The 18,484-nt window shown below is 42.7% G+C and overlaps 1 protein-coding gene and 1 non-coding gene across 5 annotated transcripts in view; one reads left to right on the top strand and one right to left on the bottom strand.

Annotated features, from left to right (window-relative positions):
- Positions 1 to 8,689: 8,689 nt before the first annotated feature.
- LOC111843359 (protein O-mannosyl-transferase TMTC2-like) overlaps positions 8,690 to 18,484 on the bottom strand; it is a 220,805-nt gene continuing 211,010 nt past the window's right edge. For all 4 annotated transcript variants that reach the window (XM_072710313.1, XM_072710312.1, XM_072710315.1 and 1 more), the window contains one exon: positions 8,690 to 11,974. In XM_072710313.1, the coding sequence (XP_072566414.1) occupies positions 11,780 to 11,974 (195 nt within the window). In that variant the 3' untranslated portion in view covers positions 8,690 to 11,779. The remainder of the gene's footprint in view (positions 11,975 to 18,484) is intronic.
- LOC140588430 (U1 spliceosomal RNA) lies at positions 17,646 to 17,808 on the top strand. Its single transcript, XR_011989758.1, has one exon. It is a non-coding gene; the product is annotated as a U1 spliceosomal RNA (small nuclear RNA).

Below are 18,484 nucleotides of genomic sequence, written 5' to 3' on the forward strand. Positions count from 1 at the left end.
CAAGGCTAGAGTTACACCACTGAAGGCCATAACAATTCCATGGCTTGAGCTGACTGCGGCAGTCCTGGTTGTGAGAGTGGACTCAATGCTGAAGATGGAGTTGAATTTAAGGTTGGATGATTCTGTCTTTTGGACAGATAGTACTTCAGTGTTAAAATACATAAAAAATGAGGATAAACGGTTTCACACATTTGTAGCTAATAGAATATCAACCATTCGAGGGGCATCAAAACCCTGGCAATGGAGGCATATCTGCTCCAAGGACAATCCAGCAGATGACGCGTCGAGAGGATTGAAGATGGCAAACTTTTTACAAACCACTAGGTGGTGTAGAGGTCCCACGTTTCTTTGGAAGCCGGAGGAGGACTGGCCCAATGTTACACTGGACTATTCCTTAAGGCTTGATGACCAAGAGGTGAGAAGAGAGGTCTCCACAAATGCCATAGATGTGTGTGTTTTAGTTAAGCCCACTGACCAGCTTATTGGGTACTTTTCTGACTGGAGAAGGCTCAAGAGGGCCGTAGCTTGGTTTCTCTGTTTAAAGGCCATGTTGCTGGAGAAGGTTCGTTGGAGAAAGGGGTTGAAGGGTTCTGTGGAAAGGTTCATGGTGACGCCATGTAAAACCCTGATTGTGGATGATTTGTTGAAAGCAGAGGCTGCAGTGATTAGCTATTGCCAGCAGCAGCAATTCAAGAAGGAGATTGATGCATTGTCCTCTAAGAGGGCAGCAGTGAGTCACCAGAGTCCAATATACAGGTTGAACCCAGTTCTGGTTGATGGCCTATTGAGGGTTGGAGGTAGACTGAGCAGAGAAGCGATGCCTGAAGAGTTTAAACATCCCATTATTCTCTCCAAAGAACAACACATCTCAACACTTATACTCAAACAAGTTCATCAAAGTTTAGGTCATGCAGGACGCACTTACACATTGTCGTCGGTCAGAAAGAGATTCTGGATTACCAAGGCAAATGCAGCAGTGAGGAGAATGATTGCTGGCTGCAGCTTTTGTAGGCGATACAATGGACGTCTCCTGGAGCAAAAAATGGCCGATCTTCCATAGGTAAGAATCCAGCCTGATTTACCTCCTTTCACCAACACGGGAGTGGATTATTTCGGTCCCGTAGAAGTGCGGAAGGGGAGAGGAAAATGTAAAAGGAGTCATATTTACCTGTTTAGCCAGCAGAGCTGTACATCAGGAAGTTGCAGCTTCTCTAGTGACGGATGCTTGTATCAACGCTCTGTGGCGCTTTATTAGCAGAAGAGGTCAAGTGACTCATCTGGTGTCAGATAATGGCACTAACTTTGTTGGCGCAGACAGAGAACTAAAGGAAGCTCTTGCTGCAGTGAACAATCAGCAGATTGAAGGAGTTCTCTCTCAAGTTGGAATTCATTGGTTTTAATCCACCAGCGGGTTCCCATCATGATGTTGTGTGGGAGAGGATGATCCGCATTATAAGAAGAATCCTTAGTTCTGTTCTACGTCAGCCAGACGCTGGATGATGATGGTCTACATACAGTGTTCTGTGAGGCAGAAGCCATCTTGAACGATCGACCGCTTACCAAGCTGTCAGACAATCCCAATGATTTGGAACCACGTATTCCTAATCATCTTCTTTTTCTGAAAGGAAACCCAGCTTTGCCACCTGGAGTGTTTGAGCCTCATGACATCTATGTAAGGAAGAGATGGAGGCAAGTGCAATACCTCTCAGACTTGTTTTGGAAGAGATGGATACGAGAGTATTTGCCTTTACTCCAAGAGAGGCAAAAGTGGAATGAGAAGAAGAGGAGTCTGAAGGCTGGGGACGTGGTTGTTATCATGGATGCCTCAGCTCCTCGTGGTTCATGGCCACTCGCCAGGGTACTTGAAGTTTCTTCTGATAAACAGGGTCTGGTGCGTTCTGTGAAGTTACAGACAAAATCTAACGTTATTGAAAGACTTGTGACCAAGCTTTGTTTAGTGTGTGAGGAATAACTATTGAATGTATTGTCTTATGTATCACATGGTTTTTTTTGTAACATTTGTCTCTTTTTGTTTATTTTTGTTTGAATTGTTGTGTCTGGTGCCATTAACAATTAGGGGCCGGTGTGTAAGCGCCAAATGTTGCTTTTGTTAAATGTTGTAATGTCCTAGGTGGAACACAGGGTGGCGCATGTAATTGTTTCAGGTATAAAGGTAGCAAATTCAATGTTGTGGGCAGGGGTTTTGACCCGGAAGGGCAACGATTTGTTGTGCGGCTTGTCACCGAGCTTACTGGTGATACTGTACCTGTTATGTGCTGCATTGGAATAAATGGACATCTTTGTATTCAACATCAAGATTCGTCTAATTGCGTAGCATATACAGCAACCAAAGTTAACTAGGTTAAGTCTAGCATCGTTACCATCAAGCGTGTCAGCCAAGCCATGCCCGGTGTCAGGCACCTCAGTAGTTCGGTATTAGACCAAACTCCTTTAATAACATGTGTAGGATCACACATGCACATATCACAGGGCCTAAATTCCAGGTGGCCTGAGACAAGGCCGAGCCTGGTACGAGAGGCACCAAAGGGGGGTTACACACATAAACACACACACACACAGATAACAAGGGAGTCCAGCACTCCAACTTTTATTGCCCAAAGATTTAGGGACCTACAGACAAACAGAGTGGACCTAATGGACAGGGGTCCTTCGACTTGGCACACAACCCCCTCCCCATACATTCTGCTTTACATATCACTCACCCAACAGACGAACACCCTAAAGGAAGTTTCATTTAAGTTTGGTTTTTGTATACCGTGTATATTGATTTACTCACGACTACTAGTCTCAATATACAGATAGGTTATGTTTGTATGTGTCCTTAGACAATCTTAGTGTTTTGTGTGCCACCCTTATAACCATGTTCACGGAGTATCACCTATTTTACCCCTTTGCACTTGAACACATATAAATTTAAATAAATAGATAGGTATAGCTACCATTGTATATATGTTCTCATAGTATACCAGATGAATCTGGAAACTGAGAGTAACCAATGTATCATAACTTTTAAAGAGTCTTCTTTGTTAAAAACCCCCCCTTCTCTTCCAACATTCCTTTGTGGTCCTTATCTGATCTTGGTGGACCGTTACCAAGTTTCTGTGTTCTAACATACTATATTAAAAAGAACTGAATAAAGGTGTACATTATCCATTTTGGAGAAGATCAATTAGAATAAGCCACACCAACCAAGATATGCTGTGTCCAGATGTGCAACTTATATTGATATTACCACAAATTAACGGCCACGCCTATCTATGGATAAGATGTGCTGTTTGTAATATGAATATTTGATGTAATATCCGCACAAAGTGTAACATCTGTTGAAGTGCAACCCAAAACACCTGTATCCTATACTGATGTGAATCAGTCACATAGATAAAATAATTAATTGTTTAATCAATTAATACAGATGGTATGAGGTATGTACCTGTGAAGCTGGTATGGCATGTTTGGTGTCAAACTGATTGTTAATCACCCCTGATTCCAAATCTGGTCAGTGATTACCATAAAAGTGGATGTATCAAAAGTTATAACAGCTTAATGAAAATCATCAGTAAAGGGAGAATCAGTCGGGCCATAAATCCCAAAAGGACTGATACAGACCCCCTTCCGAAAGCCCGCCAAATGGATGGCCAGCCATTGGGCCAGGAGTCGAATTCCTGGTCATCCCTATTCATGAACTTTAGACCATAAAAATCTAGCACCTCAGAACAAATGGGCGCAGAGAACAACCAGCAGCAGCGCAGAGAATAACCGCCAGCCCGAAGGAGAACATCAGCCGACAAGAAGCCCTCCGGTGAAGGCCCAGCTGAACAGAGAACAGCACCCAAGACAAAGCTTCACCAGGAGAGAGAATCTAAAGGGACTCCACTCCACTGCTCCAAACGCCGCGCCTTCCTGAGTGCCATCAGCTCAGCAGCTCTGCCATCAACTGCCAAGACCCCCCCCCCACTCTTCAACCAAGTAAACCAACTTCCTTTCATTCTAACAACTTAAGCTGTTCTGTTAACCTGCTATAAGACTTTAGGGTCGTGTTTCCACAAACTGTGCTTGCTTTGCAGAACAGTATTTCCCATTTAAGGTTACTCATTTAAATCCGGTCATTGCATTTTCATAATTACATCGTTTGTTTTATTCCGTTATTTCGTGTTTGTTGTTTGTGTTAGGTGTAATGTCTGTCTTATGTTAGTTGTAGTGTTAGTTAGGAATAAATGCATGTCTTTTACACAACTTCAGCCTCCGTCATTGAGTACTCACACTAAGTTCCTGCCTCTGTGCGATCTTGCTACACGCTCTGAACCTCAAACTCGCCTGAAACATCGCGAGACTCTCTCTCATCGGCCGTGAGGGGAGCTTCGCTACCAATCGTTTACATTACCTGATGATGCAGCTCGCTGGACGAGCCTTCTAACCTAGGTTATAAGTGATATTGGTAATTAGTCAATCCTGTTTAAGTCTCACATTAACAGACTTACGGGGATACTTCAATTGAGTTTGGAGGAGCCGACCATTCGGCATAACAATTGGTTAATGATCAGCATTAAATAATACTTACAGTTTTTTTAAATTGTTTTGGTACTATTTTCATAAGTAAAGTGTGCATTATCAAATCTCTTAGTACAAAACTTGTAACTGATCACATTTGTAACACCACTAGTCATTCTTTCAAATCTGATGTCATGATTTCATTGTATTTGCACATATTTTCATTCCACTTAATCATTGTTTCAGAACACATGATCATTGTGATATATATATTGAGAACATTTGCTTTAATCACCCAAACAAAACAGTAAGATCTTTTTTCAACTTAGTACTTTTACCAATCATTTCATTCAGGAGCAAATTCATTTCAAATTGTCCTTGGTGCTGAATGAGTGTAACTGAACTGTAAAAATTTACACAGCAAATATTACACTTATGTTCAGGAAAAAAATAAACAAATATATATATAAATTTTCATCAACATCACAGTGGATGTCTTCGTTGTTCAGGCACCGTGGGAAAAATCTCCTGGCATGACGAATCCAGGCTTGACATTGCTCAGCAGTTATATCACCACAAGCTTCACCCATGGCTTGAAGGAGGGAGACATGCTCATGGGGATGGCGATCATACACCTTCCACCTCCATGTAGAGAAGAATTCCTCAATTGGGTTGAGGAAAGGGGAATATGGTGGAAGATAGAGGGTCATGAAGCGAGGATGTGTTTGAAACCATTCCCGAACCTGCTGTGCATGGTGGAAGCTGACAATGTCCCACACAACAACATAGATGATGTCTTCTCCCTGACAGGCCTGCTCAAGCTCATTTTGAAAATCCATGGACATAATGAATGATTCATTGATTAAACATTAAGATCAGTTGAATGAAATGACAGACAAATGTATTAAACTGAATAATAAGAGATGCAAATCAAAAATTTGATAGTGATAACATTATGAAAGGTAGTTACTGTGAACGAAACATTTATTTAGATGAAACACTTATTTTGTGTAGTGAAAAGGATATTTTGTGATGTGTATTGTACTAACACAATTGAAAATATGCTGAAATGTTTGAAAAAAGTGCACTTTTGATGATCTGTTGTGATATAAGTACTAAGAGTTTTGAAAATGTACCAATTGCTTGTGAAAACTGCGCCAAACCAATTAAAAAAAACTGTAATTAAACTTTAATTAATTTCAAACATATTGGTGGAGAATAAATTACCTGAGCTAATAATTCCTACACATGTTTCTAGGATGAGAAAATGCCAACTGTACAATTATTTGTTTATTCTGTGTTGATGTGTAAAGTCATTTTTGGTTAGTTTGTAGTCAATTAAAATGCTTCCAATCATGACACAATACATTCTCATGTCTGCTTGTGCTTATGAACCCATTTGATGCCTTCAGCCAATCAGATTCAACTGCCGCCATCAAGACCAAGTCCTTCAACTTGACAGGAGCTATCAAAAGAAAAATAGCATCCCAGGGGATTTTCTGCAAGGGTTTTGCCTTAGTGAGAAAGAAACTCAAGATAATATAAAGAAATGCTGCTATATTCTGACTAAGCAGTAATGTTCATTTGGACTCGATTTCTCACAGTTACAAATATGGATCGTTAACCAACAAACTTCTTATTAAACATCTAAATAAATAGTTCCAGTACTAAAACATATCACCTTATGTAGCCACCACTTTTTGCATGGCACAAAAATATTTAAACTTTTTTTTTGTGTTTATTTTTACTAAACACTAAATGGAAAAATATGTATAATTACATCATTTACATACATATTTTTTGTATGTTTTATGTAAGGGTTAATGCATGACCATATGTAACCTGTTTATACCACAGTCACTATTCGTTTGGCAAACACGTTTGTACCTAAAGACATCATTTTAATTTTTACAAGCTGAAAATTCATTTATTAGTAGAAATACATTCTTCATGCAATGACAGTAAAAGACATTCTATTATATTTCACATTTCTGTTTACCTTTTGTTTATTTAAAATCGTGTTCTACATTTGTAATGTTAGTTAGAATTAAATATTATAATCACACCTCTACTCAGTGATTCACCTGTGTGGTTATAGAAAATTAATCGAACAGATTTGAGAATTCAACAGTGCTGTATTACGGAATATACACACATATTTTAAATGTAATATACATGTATACGTACACCTCACTTAAATATTGACTGACATGTCCCAGTATGCTTTATATTGCTAAGAGGGCCAGTGTGATGTGTCTAACACTTTGAGCAGCAAATGGCTCTGATGCCCTGGAGAGTGCCTGCAGAGGCAGTGGACCCCTTCTCCATCCCATCATTCCATCTTCCTGCTATGGAGTGATGAGAGCCATCAAAGCTGGGGCAGAGCAGAGGCTCCAGTAAGGCGGAGGCAAAGTACGGGCTGAAGAAAACGCTCCAGATGTGTGGGGCGAACAGCTGGGAGTGTTTATAGCACAGTCCTGTTACGCGCGGATGAAAGAAGAGGCCTCCAATTACAGCTGACTCCTATTATGTCTTGCTGTCATTTGAAAAGGGGCGCTGGAATATTAAGACTGCAGTGGTGTGTGGGGGCCTCCTACGTGCTTCTCAGGAAATCATTATGGGATGGTGAAATGTAGGAAGTGGTGGAAAATGCGTGGGATGAACTGGAAGGTAGAAAGCTTTCATCCGACCTTAAGTGCAGAGGAACAAAGTTAAAGCAGTAAAATATGTAATATAGGCATGTTTACCCTACCCTACAATCATACATTCAGAGGATAGTTTTGTTCATAAATACAAAGCATTTGAAACAATAATTTCTGTTATTTTCAGATTTAAAAAATGAATAAAATGAAAATAATAAATGAATTAAATAAATAAATAAAAAGTTGACCAGGATTTGTTTATGCAGAATATAATCTCACTGATTGGCTTTATTTCAAACAAGAAAAACACTCAGTTTAGACATGACACCATTTTAACTTTATTTTGGGGGGAAAAAAACCATCTTGGATGACCCAGTATGGCACAGAACGTTTTATATTACAAAAGGAAAGGCTACAAATCTTTTTTTTTTTTTTTACAAATTTTTACTAATATGACCATTTTCAAAAAAATAAAACTTTGAAGCAAACTCTCCCTGTACTATGAGAGCACAGCTCTGGACAAAGTCACCGTACAGGATCCCTGAGCAGACACAGGGAGAGAGACCTCTCCTTTCCTCCCAGTTTGCTCTTGTTCTGAATATCAGCCACCCTGGGGCTGCATTTGCAATGGCTAACATCTGGCCACTGGCGACATGGTGCCAATACTGTCACCATGGTAACCATGGCCACCAAAGACCCATGACCACGCTTGTTAGCTTGGTTTGCTGAGAATGACCAGGAAAGCATTAAGGGTTTCCTTAAAAGGGGTTTCCTGACTAATCTCTAGCAAAACTAGGCATGAAAAACAAAATCTACTACTAGGTTTTTAAGAAAAGAACCTATAGAATTGAGTCCCTAAATATGACGTGGCCCAAATTCCCATTCTTCTGTGAATCCCAAAAGGTGTAATAGCTGGCTAACATACACAAATACAGCACAAGATAAAGGAGTTTCTCTTCCGCTGGCCAAAAGCAGAGCAAAACTTCAACACAATTTTTAAATCTCATTTTGGGACTGCTAGATTTTTTTTTAAACATAGGCACTCAGAGTGGGGTGTGTCTGATGGAAAGCCAATCATTTTAGGCTGTAACAGTTGAACACATTAACTAGATAACGACTGGGTATCCTGCAAAGAAAATGCTTATTTCATCATTATTAATTGCAACACCTCCTTTGTTTCTCCACCTCAAAAAATTTAAATACTAAAGGGCAAAAGCATGCTTACAAGCCAAGATTACACGCTGCAATAAGTTAAGACAATGTTTCCAAATAAGACTAATAGCTTCACAGAGACCTGTGTGTAATCCAGTCAGGACAATGAAAAAGTCAAAGTTTTCCTGGGAGAAATACGGACAAGTACTCAAATGAGGAATGAGAAACTAATGAGTGGACTGCAAGGTGGATATGCAAAGTCATTATTCCAGGAAGGTGGGTGTGTAAACCCCCCACCCCAAGTGTTCTATACACTGTGCTATGAATAGACACTAACACTACAAGAAAAATAATGATGACAGAGATTCTCATCCAAAAATGACTGATTGCGACTGTGATAAGGTTGTGCTTCTGTACAGGTTTTTGGTTTTCTTTTTAATTCAATGCTGTCACACCTGATATCTGTTTACCAGAAAGATGGAATAAAAACAGGGGTGAGATGAGTGACCACTTTTCGTGCACTATGGCTTTTCCAAATATCAGAGAGGAAGCTTGGAGGCAGCAGCCCTATCTCTACCACAAGATGCATTAGCAAACAGAACCATGAGCTGCTACAGTAATAGGGCCTGTTCTTCTGTGAGGGCAAGAGTCACTCTAACTGACATGAATTCTCAGTTCCAGCTCTCTGTGGCTGCACTGATACCACAACTCATCTGCGCCCAAAGAGCAGAGCCCAAGTTCAGAACTGAAACCAGGCTGACTTAAATAGCTAGTGGAGTCAACTGAACCCTAAACACAAAACAAGTAGCAAATTTCCACATATGGCCACGAGTTCTTGTATTTGAACTAATGCTGAAGTAACTATTCGGTTGAACAGCATCCAAACCTGTTAGAATCTTATAGACCTGGATCATGTCCCCCCTCAGTCTCCTTTGCTTGAGGCTGAACAGATTTAGCTCAAATAACCTTTCCTCGTATGACATTCCTCTAAGACCAGGAATCATTCTTGTGGCCCTACGCTGCACCTTTTCTAAGGCCGCTATGTCCTTTTTAAGATATGGTGACCAAACCTGCACACAATATTCTAGGTGAGGTCTCACCAAGGAATTGTATAATCTTAGCATTACCTCCCTTGACTTAAACTCCACACACCTGGAGATATACCCCAACATCCTATTGGCCTTTTTATTGCTTCCCCGCACTGGCGAGAATGAGACATGGAAGCATCAACATGCACACCAAGGTCTTTCTCATAATCAGCTACCTTTATTTCAGTAGGTCCCATAAAATACCTGTACTTTATATTTCTGCTCCCTACATGGAGTACCTTACATTTGTCTATGTTAAATTTCATCTGCCAGGTGTCAGCCCAGTCACTAATTAAATTAAGATCCCGCTGTAGCTGCTGAGCCGCTAGTTCAGTATGTGCTACACCACCCACCTTGGTGTCATCTGCAAATTTCACCAGTTTACTGTATATATTGGTGTCTAGGGTGACCACCTAATCCATGTCAGGAGGGACACTATGAGCTACAACAGGATTTGTAAACTACCATTTCACCCATTTCAATTAAAAGGACCAGGATTTCACTTAAGCACTGGGTTCTTGCCGTATGCTGATTGGTCAGTCTCCTATAATCATGCATATGTGTCAGTAATGTTAATGCGAAACAGCTGGATGAGTCTTTCAATCTAGGAACTAACCAAACATTTTAGCAGAGCACAGAACCCTTTCAGCTTTAAAGTAGTTCGTAAAAGATGAAGTAGCTCATAGTGTCCCTCCTGACATGGATTAGTTGGTCACCCTATTGGTGTCTATATCATTTATGTAAATTAGGAACAAAAGTGGTCCTAAAATTGAACCCTGCGGTACCCCACTATGAACGCAGGCCCACTGTGACATTGAGCCTCTTATAACTACTCGCTGCTTCCTATCCGTTAACCAGTTATCAATCCAGGTCGCTACAGTTCCTAAAATACCTGTCGCTTTGAGTTTAAGTGAGAGCCTCTTGTGGTGGAACAACATCAAAAGCCTTTTGGAAATCTAAGTAGATGACATCATAGGCCTTCTTATCATCAACTTCCTGAGTAGCTTCCTCAAAAAACTCCAACAGATTTGTTAAACAGGATCTACCTCTCCTAAATCCATGCTGGCTATCCCTCAAAATGTTATTTGAGTCCAGGCGATCTACCATTTTCTCTTTGATTATAGCCTCCATAACTTTACCAGTTATACAAGTTAGACTGATTGGCCTATAGTTTGACAAATTACTTCTATCCCCTTTTTTGAAAATGGGTGTTATGTTGGCATGCTTCCAATCAGAAGGTACCACACCTTCAGATAAGGATTTTTGAAACAGTAATGTTAAGGGTCGGCAAATAATATCCCTCATCTCTTTTAACACTATAGGTAAGATGCCATCAGGGCCCTGTGATTTATTTATTTTGAGCTTAGCTAGGCTTTGCAAAACATCTGCTTCAGTTATATATATATATATTAGTTATAGACGATGTTGGATTAGTAATAAGAACTGGTAAGTTACTAGTGCCCTCAACAGTGAATACCCGTGCAAAACTATCATTGAACTCATTTACTATGTCAATGTCGTTTTCAATTATAAGACCCTTACTATCCTGCAGATTAGTAATTTCAGCTTTTAGAGCTCTTTTAGAGTTAAAATACTGGAAGAAACTTTTAACGTCATCCTTAGCCTCCAATGCGATCTTCCTTTCGACATTCCTTTTAGCTCGTCTAATGTCATTTTTTAATTCAGCCTGTAGATTTAGATACTCTTGCTTTATTATGTCATTATCAGTTAAGTTCTCCCCAAGCTAGCTCGATGGGCCGAATGGCCTCCTCTCGTTTGTATAGTTCTTATGTTCTTATGTTATTTTCCATCTCTGGAACAAAGCCCTTTTCCTCCTTACTTTATACTTTATTTCCCTATTAAACCACCTAGGTTGCAATTTCCTAGATTTATTCTTGCTGGAAACAGGTATGAAGTCCTCTTGCACTTGCAATAATGTGCTTTTAAAAAATTCCCATGCCTCTTCAACAGTTTTGTTATTTAACTCCATGCAGTTCACAGTTTCTAGTTTTAATCTCATACAATTGAAGTTAGCCTTCCTAACATTATATATTTTTGATTTGGACTTTGCTCTTCGGGCACTAAACTTAACCTCAAATTTAACCATGTTATGATCGCTACCATGAGAATTAGCATCAGAATTTAAATGTAGTTCCAAAAAATCCATATCTAGTTTACTGCAGAACTTCATGTACATGTCAGTGGCCTTCTTCAGGTTCACTCTCTGGACTTTTGGAGAGAAGGGGGGAAAGACAATGTCCAAGATGTGTTTCCTTATGACCGGCGACTTCTGAAGAAGCAGTTGTTCCAGGAACAATAGATCCATGTGCATGTCTCCACCATCAAAGGGTCAATAGTTTATCACCAGCATGTCCAACTCCCCTCCAGTCAAGTGTCAGGGGTCAGGGGCCTTGAGGCCTTGAGGCCCTGCCTCTCCATGATGTTCCACAGCTTGCGCAGGTTGGACTGCGTGATGATGTCATCTGGTTTGAGCTCCAAGGCTCGGAGGTAATTGGCCTCAGCCTCCTGTAGTTTCCCATTGAGATGCAGTATAGCACCGAGGTTCATCAAGGCTGCAGGATGCTAGAAGAGAGGTAAATGCCAGACAGAGCCTTAAAACCTGACACTTTCATTTCATATAGTCCCAGTCAATCCACACTGTACAGCTCGAAATGTTATCATTCATGGTAGTAATAATTAGGAGCGATTTGTAAATGATCTATTTCAAAGATACAACAAAAGCCCCCCTACATGTTAACTTATTAAGCTGTTAAATAATATGCTAGAAAAAGCATAAACACAGAAAAAGCATAGACACAAACACCATACTCAAGGACAAGCATTGATATAGTCACTTTTAACTGCTGTTATAAAACAAAAATCTACTGTTCCCCATTTTCCACACATCTGATTTGTGATTCCCATCATATGCAGTTCAGATTGGGTTACATTTTACAGTAAAGGGAAAGGCTGGAAAGATGGACGCATTGACCACAGTGTTATTTTTGTTGCCTTTTGGAGTTACTTGGGTTGCCTTTTGAGTTACAGAGTCTGTCATTTAATGACTGAATACTGGTTGACAGCATGGTGGATTATACATACCAAAGGTTTCTCCTTCACCTCATATTTGCTGCCCATGTCATTGGTTTATTTAAAGAAGAATGCAATTCCTTCCTTGGGTGGAGTTAGGAAAAATCAGAATGTCCCAACGAGATTACACAAGCATATCTGGGCTATAAAATTAGCATGAACCAGTCTTATAAAGGTAGAGATCCTGGTTATTTTTTAGGTCAATATCTATTTAAAACATTGAACTAAAAAACTACAGGGTTTTAGCACCATTTCATCAGTTATGGGCCATAGATTCAAAGTGTAATCATCTACAAATGCACCCCATGCTGGTGGCTCCTTAACTATTTATCAGACCAAGTTTAATCTCACCATGACAATTCAATTCCATACAGAACCCTAGAGGTTTGTCAGCAGGGGGTAATACAGTACATGCTTGTTTCTCTATACCCTTGATGATGAGGCCACTACCTGCACACTCATAGGGTTGTACAGGACCCTGTTAATGACTGCTTTCAACTGCCAACCATCACAGTGAAAGCTCACCCTTGGCGTTATGAAATTGAGAACTATCCACAGTTTGCACAGGCTCAAAGAACGCCATCACTGGTCCATTTGGGACTGGGGTGTAAAGCTGGCCAAGTTCATTCTTTCCTGCTCCAGATCTAACTTAATAGACTAAGCGAAACAGACATTGCATCGATGCTGTTTAACCCTCTGGACTCTAGGTGTAGGGAACACATTTTCACTGACTGGGGCATGGTCACACATTTCAAAACTTAATTCAAGGCAAATAAATTATTTCTTATATATTTGTTTTGGCATTAAACTCATCTTTATCTTAGTGTATGTTGTAAATATGTCAGATTTATGTTAAGTTTGTAATTTGACATCAAAATGCAGTTTGGAACAATTGCAGACACATTATAAAAGTACATAGTAAGCAATGCTGGCAGTTTGTTTTGATCCCAGATATCTGATCAGCAAAGCCTTGGCTACATAAATGGTGTAGTTGCAACATTCAGTTGGATAAATGAATAAGAAAAAACGAACTCATGTCACTATTTCTGGCTCCTTTCATCGAATATGTAGCGAATTTCATGTGTATGAATGAGCCATTGACACCTGGCCACGTCCCTCCCCCCCTTTTATGGTGCTGATGGGGATGTATCTGGATCACGTGCATATTTAGCTGGGGGGAGGGTGAGTGGGGGATCTCTGCCGAGTGCTGTGTGAGCCCGCGCACAAACAGAACACGGAGGGAAAGAGCGAACAAGAAGTGAAACTTATCATCTCGTTTGTGCCTTTTTCAGTGGATTTTTCAGCTACTGTACCAAATCTTGTCTATATTCAGTTTGTGGGTAATCTATAATTTTCTTCCTCAACTTCTAAAAGTTTGATATAAGGGGGCAGGACGTTTGTTTAAGGGGGCGTTGCCCCCTCTTGCCCCATCGTAGAGCCGGCCCCGGGCAGTGGTTGGGGTGACCCCCCCAGAGGGAGTCACCTGGGAAGTCAGGGTAATCCCCGAGGGGTCCCATTCGAGCTCCTCCTCTATTTCCACCAGGTGAGTAGGAGCGATGGTTCGTCTGTTGGGGACCTCCTCAAGGACAGCAGTCAGGGACATGGGAGTAGGGTCCAGAGTAAGAATCTCAGGGGACGACGCAGGAACGTCAGGGGACGGAGCAGGAATGGGTGGAACAGGAACCTCAGGAGACAGTAGGAATCACAGGAACGGGCAGAGCAGGAACCACCGGCGCAGGAACCGCGGGGGGCGGAGCATCAACCGCTGGAGCAGGAACCACCAGGGGCAGAGCATCAACCGCCGGTGCAGGAACTGCTGGGGATGGAGCTTCTCCTACCAAGGGAGCCTGTGCCGTCCTCAATAGGAGCAGCTTCTTTAGGGTAGTCTCTGCTTTCTCCAGCACCTGTGGGGGTGAATCCGGGCAGCCCCTGGGGAATCACTCACCACTGGTTCATCTATTACCCGCCAGTAGAGACCCTCGAGAGTAAAGAGGCATCTAGCTATGGTCTCGGATGCAGGTGAAGCAGCGGGCAGACGAGCCTCAGGTGTAGATGAAGCAGCGGGCAGACGAGACTCAGGCTCAGACAAAGAACCGGCAGACGAGCCTCAGACGCAGACAAAGCAGCGGGCAGACGAGCCTCAGGCGCAGACGAAGCAGTGGCAGATGAGCCTCAGGCACAGACGAAGCAGTGGGCAGACGAGCCTCAAGCTTCTTCTTCGGAGAAGCAGCAGCAGTGACTTCAGGCATGAACACCGCCGGATTCAGGATAGGAAGGGGTTCCCTCAGACACCTGGCAGGGGAAGCCACGGAGATTGAAACCGTCCGTAAGAAGACCTCCGGCTTGTCTTCTTGCTTTTCCGCTTCTTTTTCCCCCTGGAGGATAGAGGCAGAGCCGGGGGCACATCGGGCGTGTCCGCTGGTGGATGACTAGGTAGTCCGCTGTTTCGGGTTACCTGCTGCAGCATGGCCTCCGCTACTCCGTTCCTCAGCAGTCATATGTTTTCGCATACCTCATCGGCTAGGTGCACGTCTTCCGGCAGGGACATCCCCTTGAGGATATCCTGGCTTCGTCGAGCTAACGCTCGAGCTGCAGGATCCTCCTGGACCTCAGGCAGGGTTAGCCAGTAGATCACCTCATCTCCCATGTCGAGGTACTCCTTCTCGGTGAGGCACAGTGATTCTTTGGGGAGCCCTGTCATTCTGTTGTAACCAAATCGCAGCAGGTTTACCTGCGTAAAGTGTCACAAATCCACCTGCGCCAAATGCAGGGATGATGGTCACTGGGTCAGCAAACGCTGCAAACACAGACTTTGAAACAGACAGACTGTGTGGGAGAGTAACCACTGAGACAAAAGGCAGAAAGATGATGAAGTGATGAACCTGGACCTGAGGGACAGATAAAAATGTTTTTTTTCCAATTTTTGTTATTTTTACATGAACAGCCAGAGGAGAGAACATGCAAAGCTGGAGAGATCACACAAAAACAAAATTCACTTTTGGTTTTATAATTCATTGATGGCCAATCAAAATCATTATTTCCTTCTATATGTGTATGAGTATGGAAGTAAATTAATGACAAAAGTCATTGATGAAAAAAAACACGTTGAATTACACTTATCGAATAAAAACGCATTACATTAATGACGCTTAATGGGAGGGGAATAGGGAGGTGGAGGTAGTCCAGCATAGACAAACAGCCATCCGTTCCTGCAGCAAATCCGCGCTGTACAAGGACCTGCTCGTTAACGCTGGGGGTGTCAAGCGGCGAAGGCGTGGGATGGGGGTAGGGTGTCCTTGTGGTTGGGGGAGAGGAATGCAAGAGAGTCTCGCTGCCTTGTTCTTCAGGGGGAGTTGTTGAGCTCAGCAGAGGCCTTGGCCAAGGCCCGTGCTGATTAGGGGGTAGCCAAAAGAAGATAGAATAGGGTTGTTTGGGTTTTTGTGCGAGAAGCTGTAATTTCGCAGCTCCTCTAATGTCTACGCTGGTCCCCGCCATCTAAAATCCTGTGCAAAGCCTTGAGCTCCTCCGTGATGTTATCCAATCTGCGGTCCATAGTCACGGTGATGTAATCAAATCTACGGTCATTTGACACTGTGATGTTATCCAGTTTGCGATCTATAGCCATAGTCTGAGCGCCAACAGCTCTGCCAAGACCGTCAATCAATTTGGCCAGCCTAGTGGGGCTTTGAGCGGCTGTCACCGTTTTCTTCAATTTCCGATAAACCAGGGTGATGCCTAAATCCAATCAGCATAAGACCCGTTATCAAGGTTCCGAATAGGTAGATATCTTCGATGTTCTCCACGGAAAGAGCTGCCAGACACACGACCCTCCACTTCTCCCATCCGTCCATCGTGTAGCCAGCTGCGTACGTTCCTGCAGGACAGTCAGGTTCCCCCGAACCTGCGCTCCTCTGCGAGAAGATGGTGTCAATTGCATTGAGAGACCAGTTGATGCAGCACGTCTCTAAAATAAAATTTTACGTTACGTGAAATTTAAAAAAAATCTTATTAGACCTACTTTGAATGACAAAACGAATTTATTTGATTACCAATATTTACTTTATAGGCTTTTATACTTTAATTTACTTTATAGACTTGATATGCTACAACCATATAAAACTTGCACGCGTTTTGCTCTGGCTTCCGCTTGTTCGCGTAGCACACTCATGTTTCTGAGAAAAGTGATTCCAAAGTGAATCTTTACTCACTGAAACAGTTTCACCACATTGTTGTTCTTGCTGTACATTCTTGTCATCTATACGTTTGATAAGAATAGTACACTTGTATGATTTATCAGTTTCCTTTGTGAAATACTTTGCGAATTCCATCTCGGCCAATTTGTGTAACAGTCTTGATAATTGTACAGATGAATTCTGGGTAGATTTGGGCACGCCTCAGAATTGTAGTGTGAGCGGTATCGGAGCGAAATTGGAGCGAGACAAAGCGACCGCTCCAGCCTTAATTAGAAAACCCGCTCCGCGCTCTGACCAAATTCCGCCCGCTCACATGCTCTGGTCACTATATGGGATGTAATGCACAGGTAAGGTGCGGCACCGCTTTCCATTGTGTCGTGTTCCACTGTTACAGGGAACTGTGAACCTAGCCTAAAGCCCCCCATACATTTACAGATACACTGGCGATTTTTCGGCCGTTCAACGAGTCATCACGCGTCAAACGCCTGAAAAATCATCTATTGTGTTCTCAGCTCCGTCAGCTCCCCTTCGCAATGCGCTAGTGAAGGGGGCCGAAGGAGGCGAGAACACAGATCTCCCTACCTGTCTCCAGCAGAGGCTCGTTCTGCTGATCAGCTGGCCGGTGAGTGACACAATGCACTAAACTTCCGGCTGGCTGACAGAGGAGACAGCCACTGCAGCAGACAGAGGCATCACATTACTTTGGATGGGGGCGGTGGTTGAGATTTTCGGCAAGCTGGATCTGCCCGTCCATGTGGACACCCTCAATCTGCGGCCGCCAATCAATTGCCGCGATTGTACACGCACATCGGTCGGTGGCAAAATCCTTGTTTTCATTGTGTTTGTCTTTAATCTGGCATTATAGTAGAGTGTTGGCTTCCTAGCCAGTAGTTCTGTGGTGAAATGACATGTATGTTGCCTTCCTTTCTTTCAATGGATGTAGAAAATACATTAGCATAGTATATACTAATATACTCCCTGGCAGGGGAGATACCATGATCACGAAGGTGGTTCACCCAGGGTGAGGCCCAGCCATTGCACTGCGGCTGTGCTGACTCCTGCGAATTCCCCAAATGTGGGAATCTCGACTGCATAATTTCTGGTAGTGGGGGACTGCGTTCGCGCTCTCCCCTGATTATCGAGGAGCCCCCGCCTGCCACTGTTTATCCGGGAGCTTGAAGTGGAGAGGGTGAGCAGCTTTAAATACCTGGGCATCTACATCTGTGAGGACCTCACCTGGACACTGAACACCACACAGCTGGTCAAGAAAGCTCAACAGCGGCTGTATTTCCTGAGGAGGCTGAGGAAGTTTGGCATGTCACGCAAGATCCTCAGCAATTTCTACAGCTGCATTGTGGAGAGCACACTGACCAGCTGTATCACCGCATGGTATGGCAGCACAACTGCTATGGACCGCAAACGCCTGCAGAGAGTGATAACAACTGCGGAGAAGATCATTAGGACTCCACTGCCCTCTTTGCAGAGCATTTACCATGGCAGAGCACTGAGGAGAGCTGCCTCCATCCTCAAAGACCCGACACACCCACAACACGGACTGTTCACACTCCTGCCCTCGGGACGAAGGTTCAGAAGTGTGAAATCTAGAACATCCCGGCTACACAACTCTTTCTTCCCCACTACAATCAGACTCCTAAATAGACGACCTACCTCATTTACATAACAGATCACTTTGCATATCATGACCTACCTCATTTGCCCAACAGGTCACTTTGCACTTTAAGCTCTTTTTGCACTATTTTTCTCAAGTATGCTCTTTTGTACTTGTAATTTAATTTAACCTGGCATTTGT

Source organism: Paramormyrops kingsleyae, chromosome 3 (assembly GCF_048594095.1).
Source record: "Paramormyrops kingsleyae isolate MSU_618 chromosome 3, PKINGS_0.4, whole genome shotgun sequence".
Classification (NCBI taxonomy): Eukaryota; Metazoa; Chordata; class Actinopteri; order Osteoglossiformes; family Mormyridae; genus Paramormyrops; species Paramormyrops kingsleyae.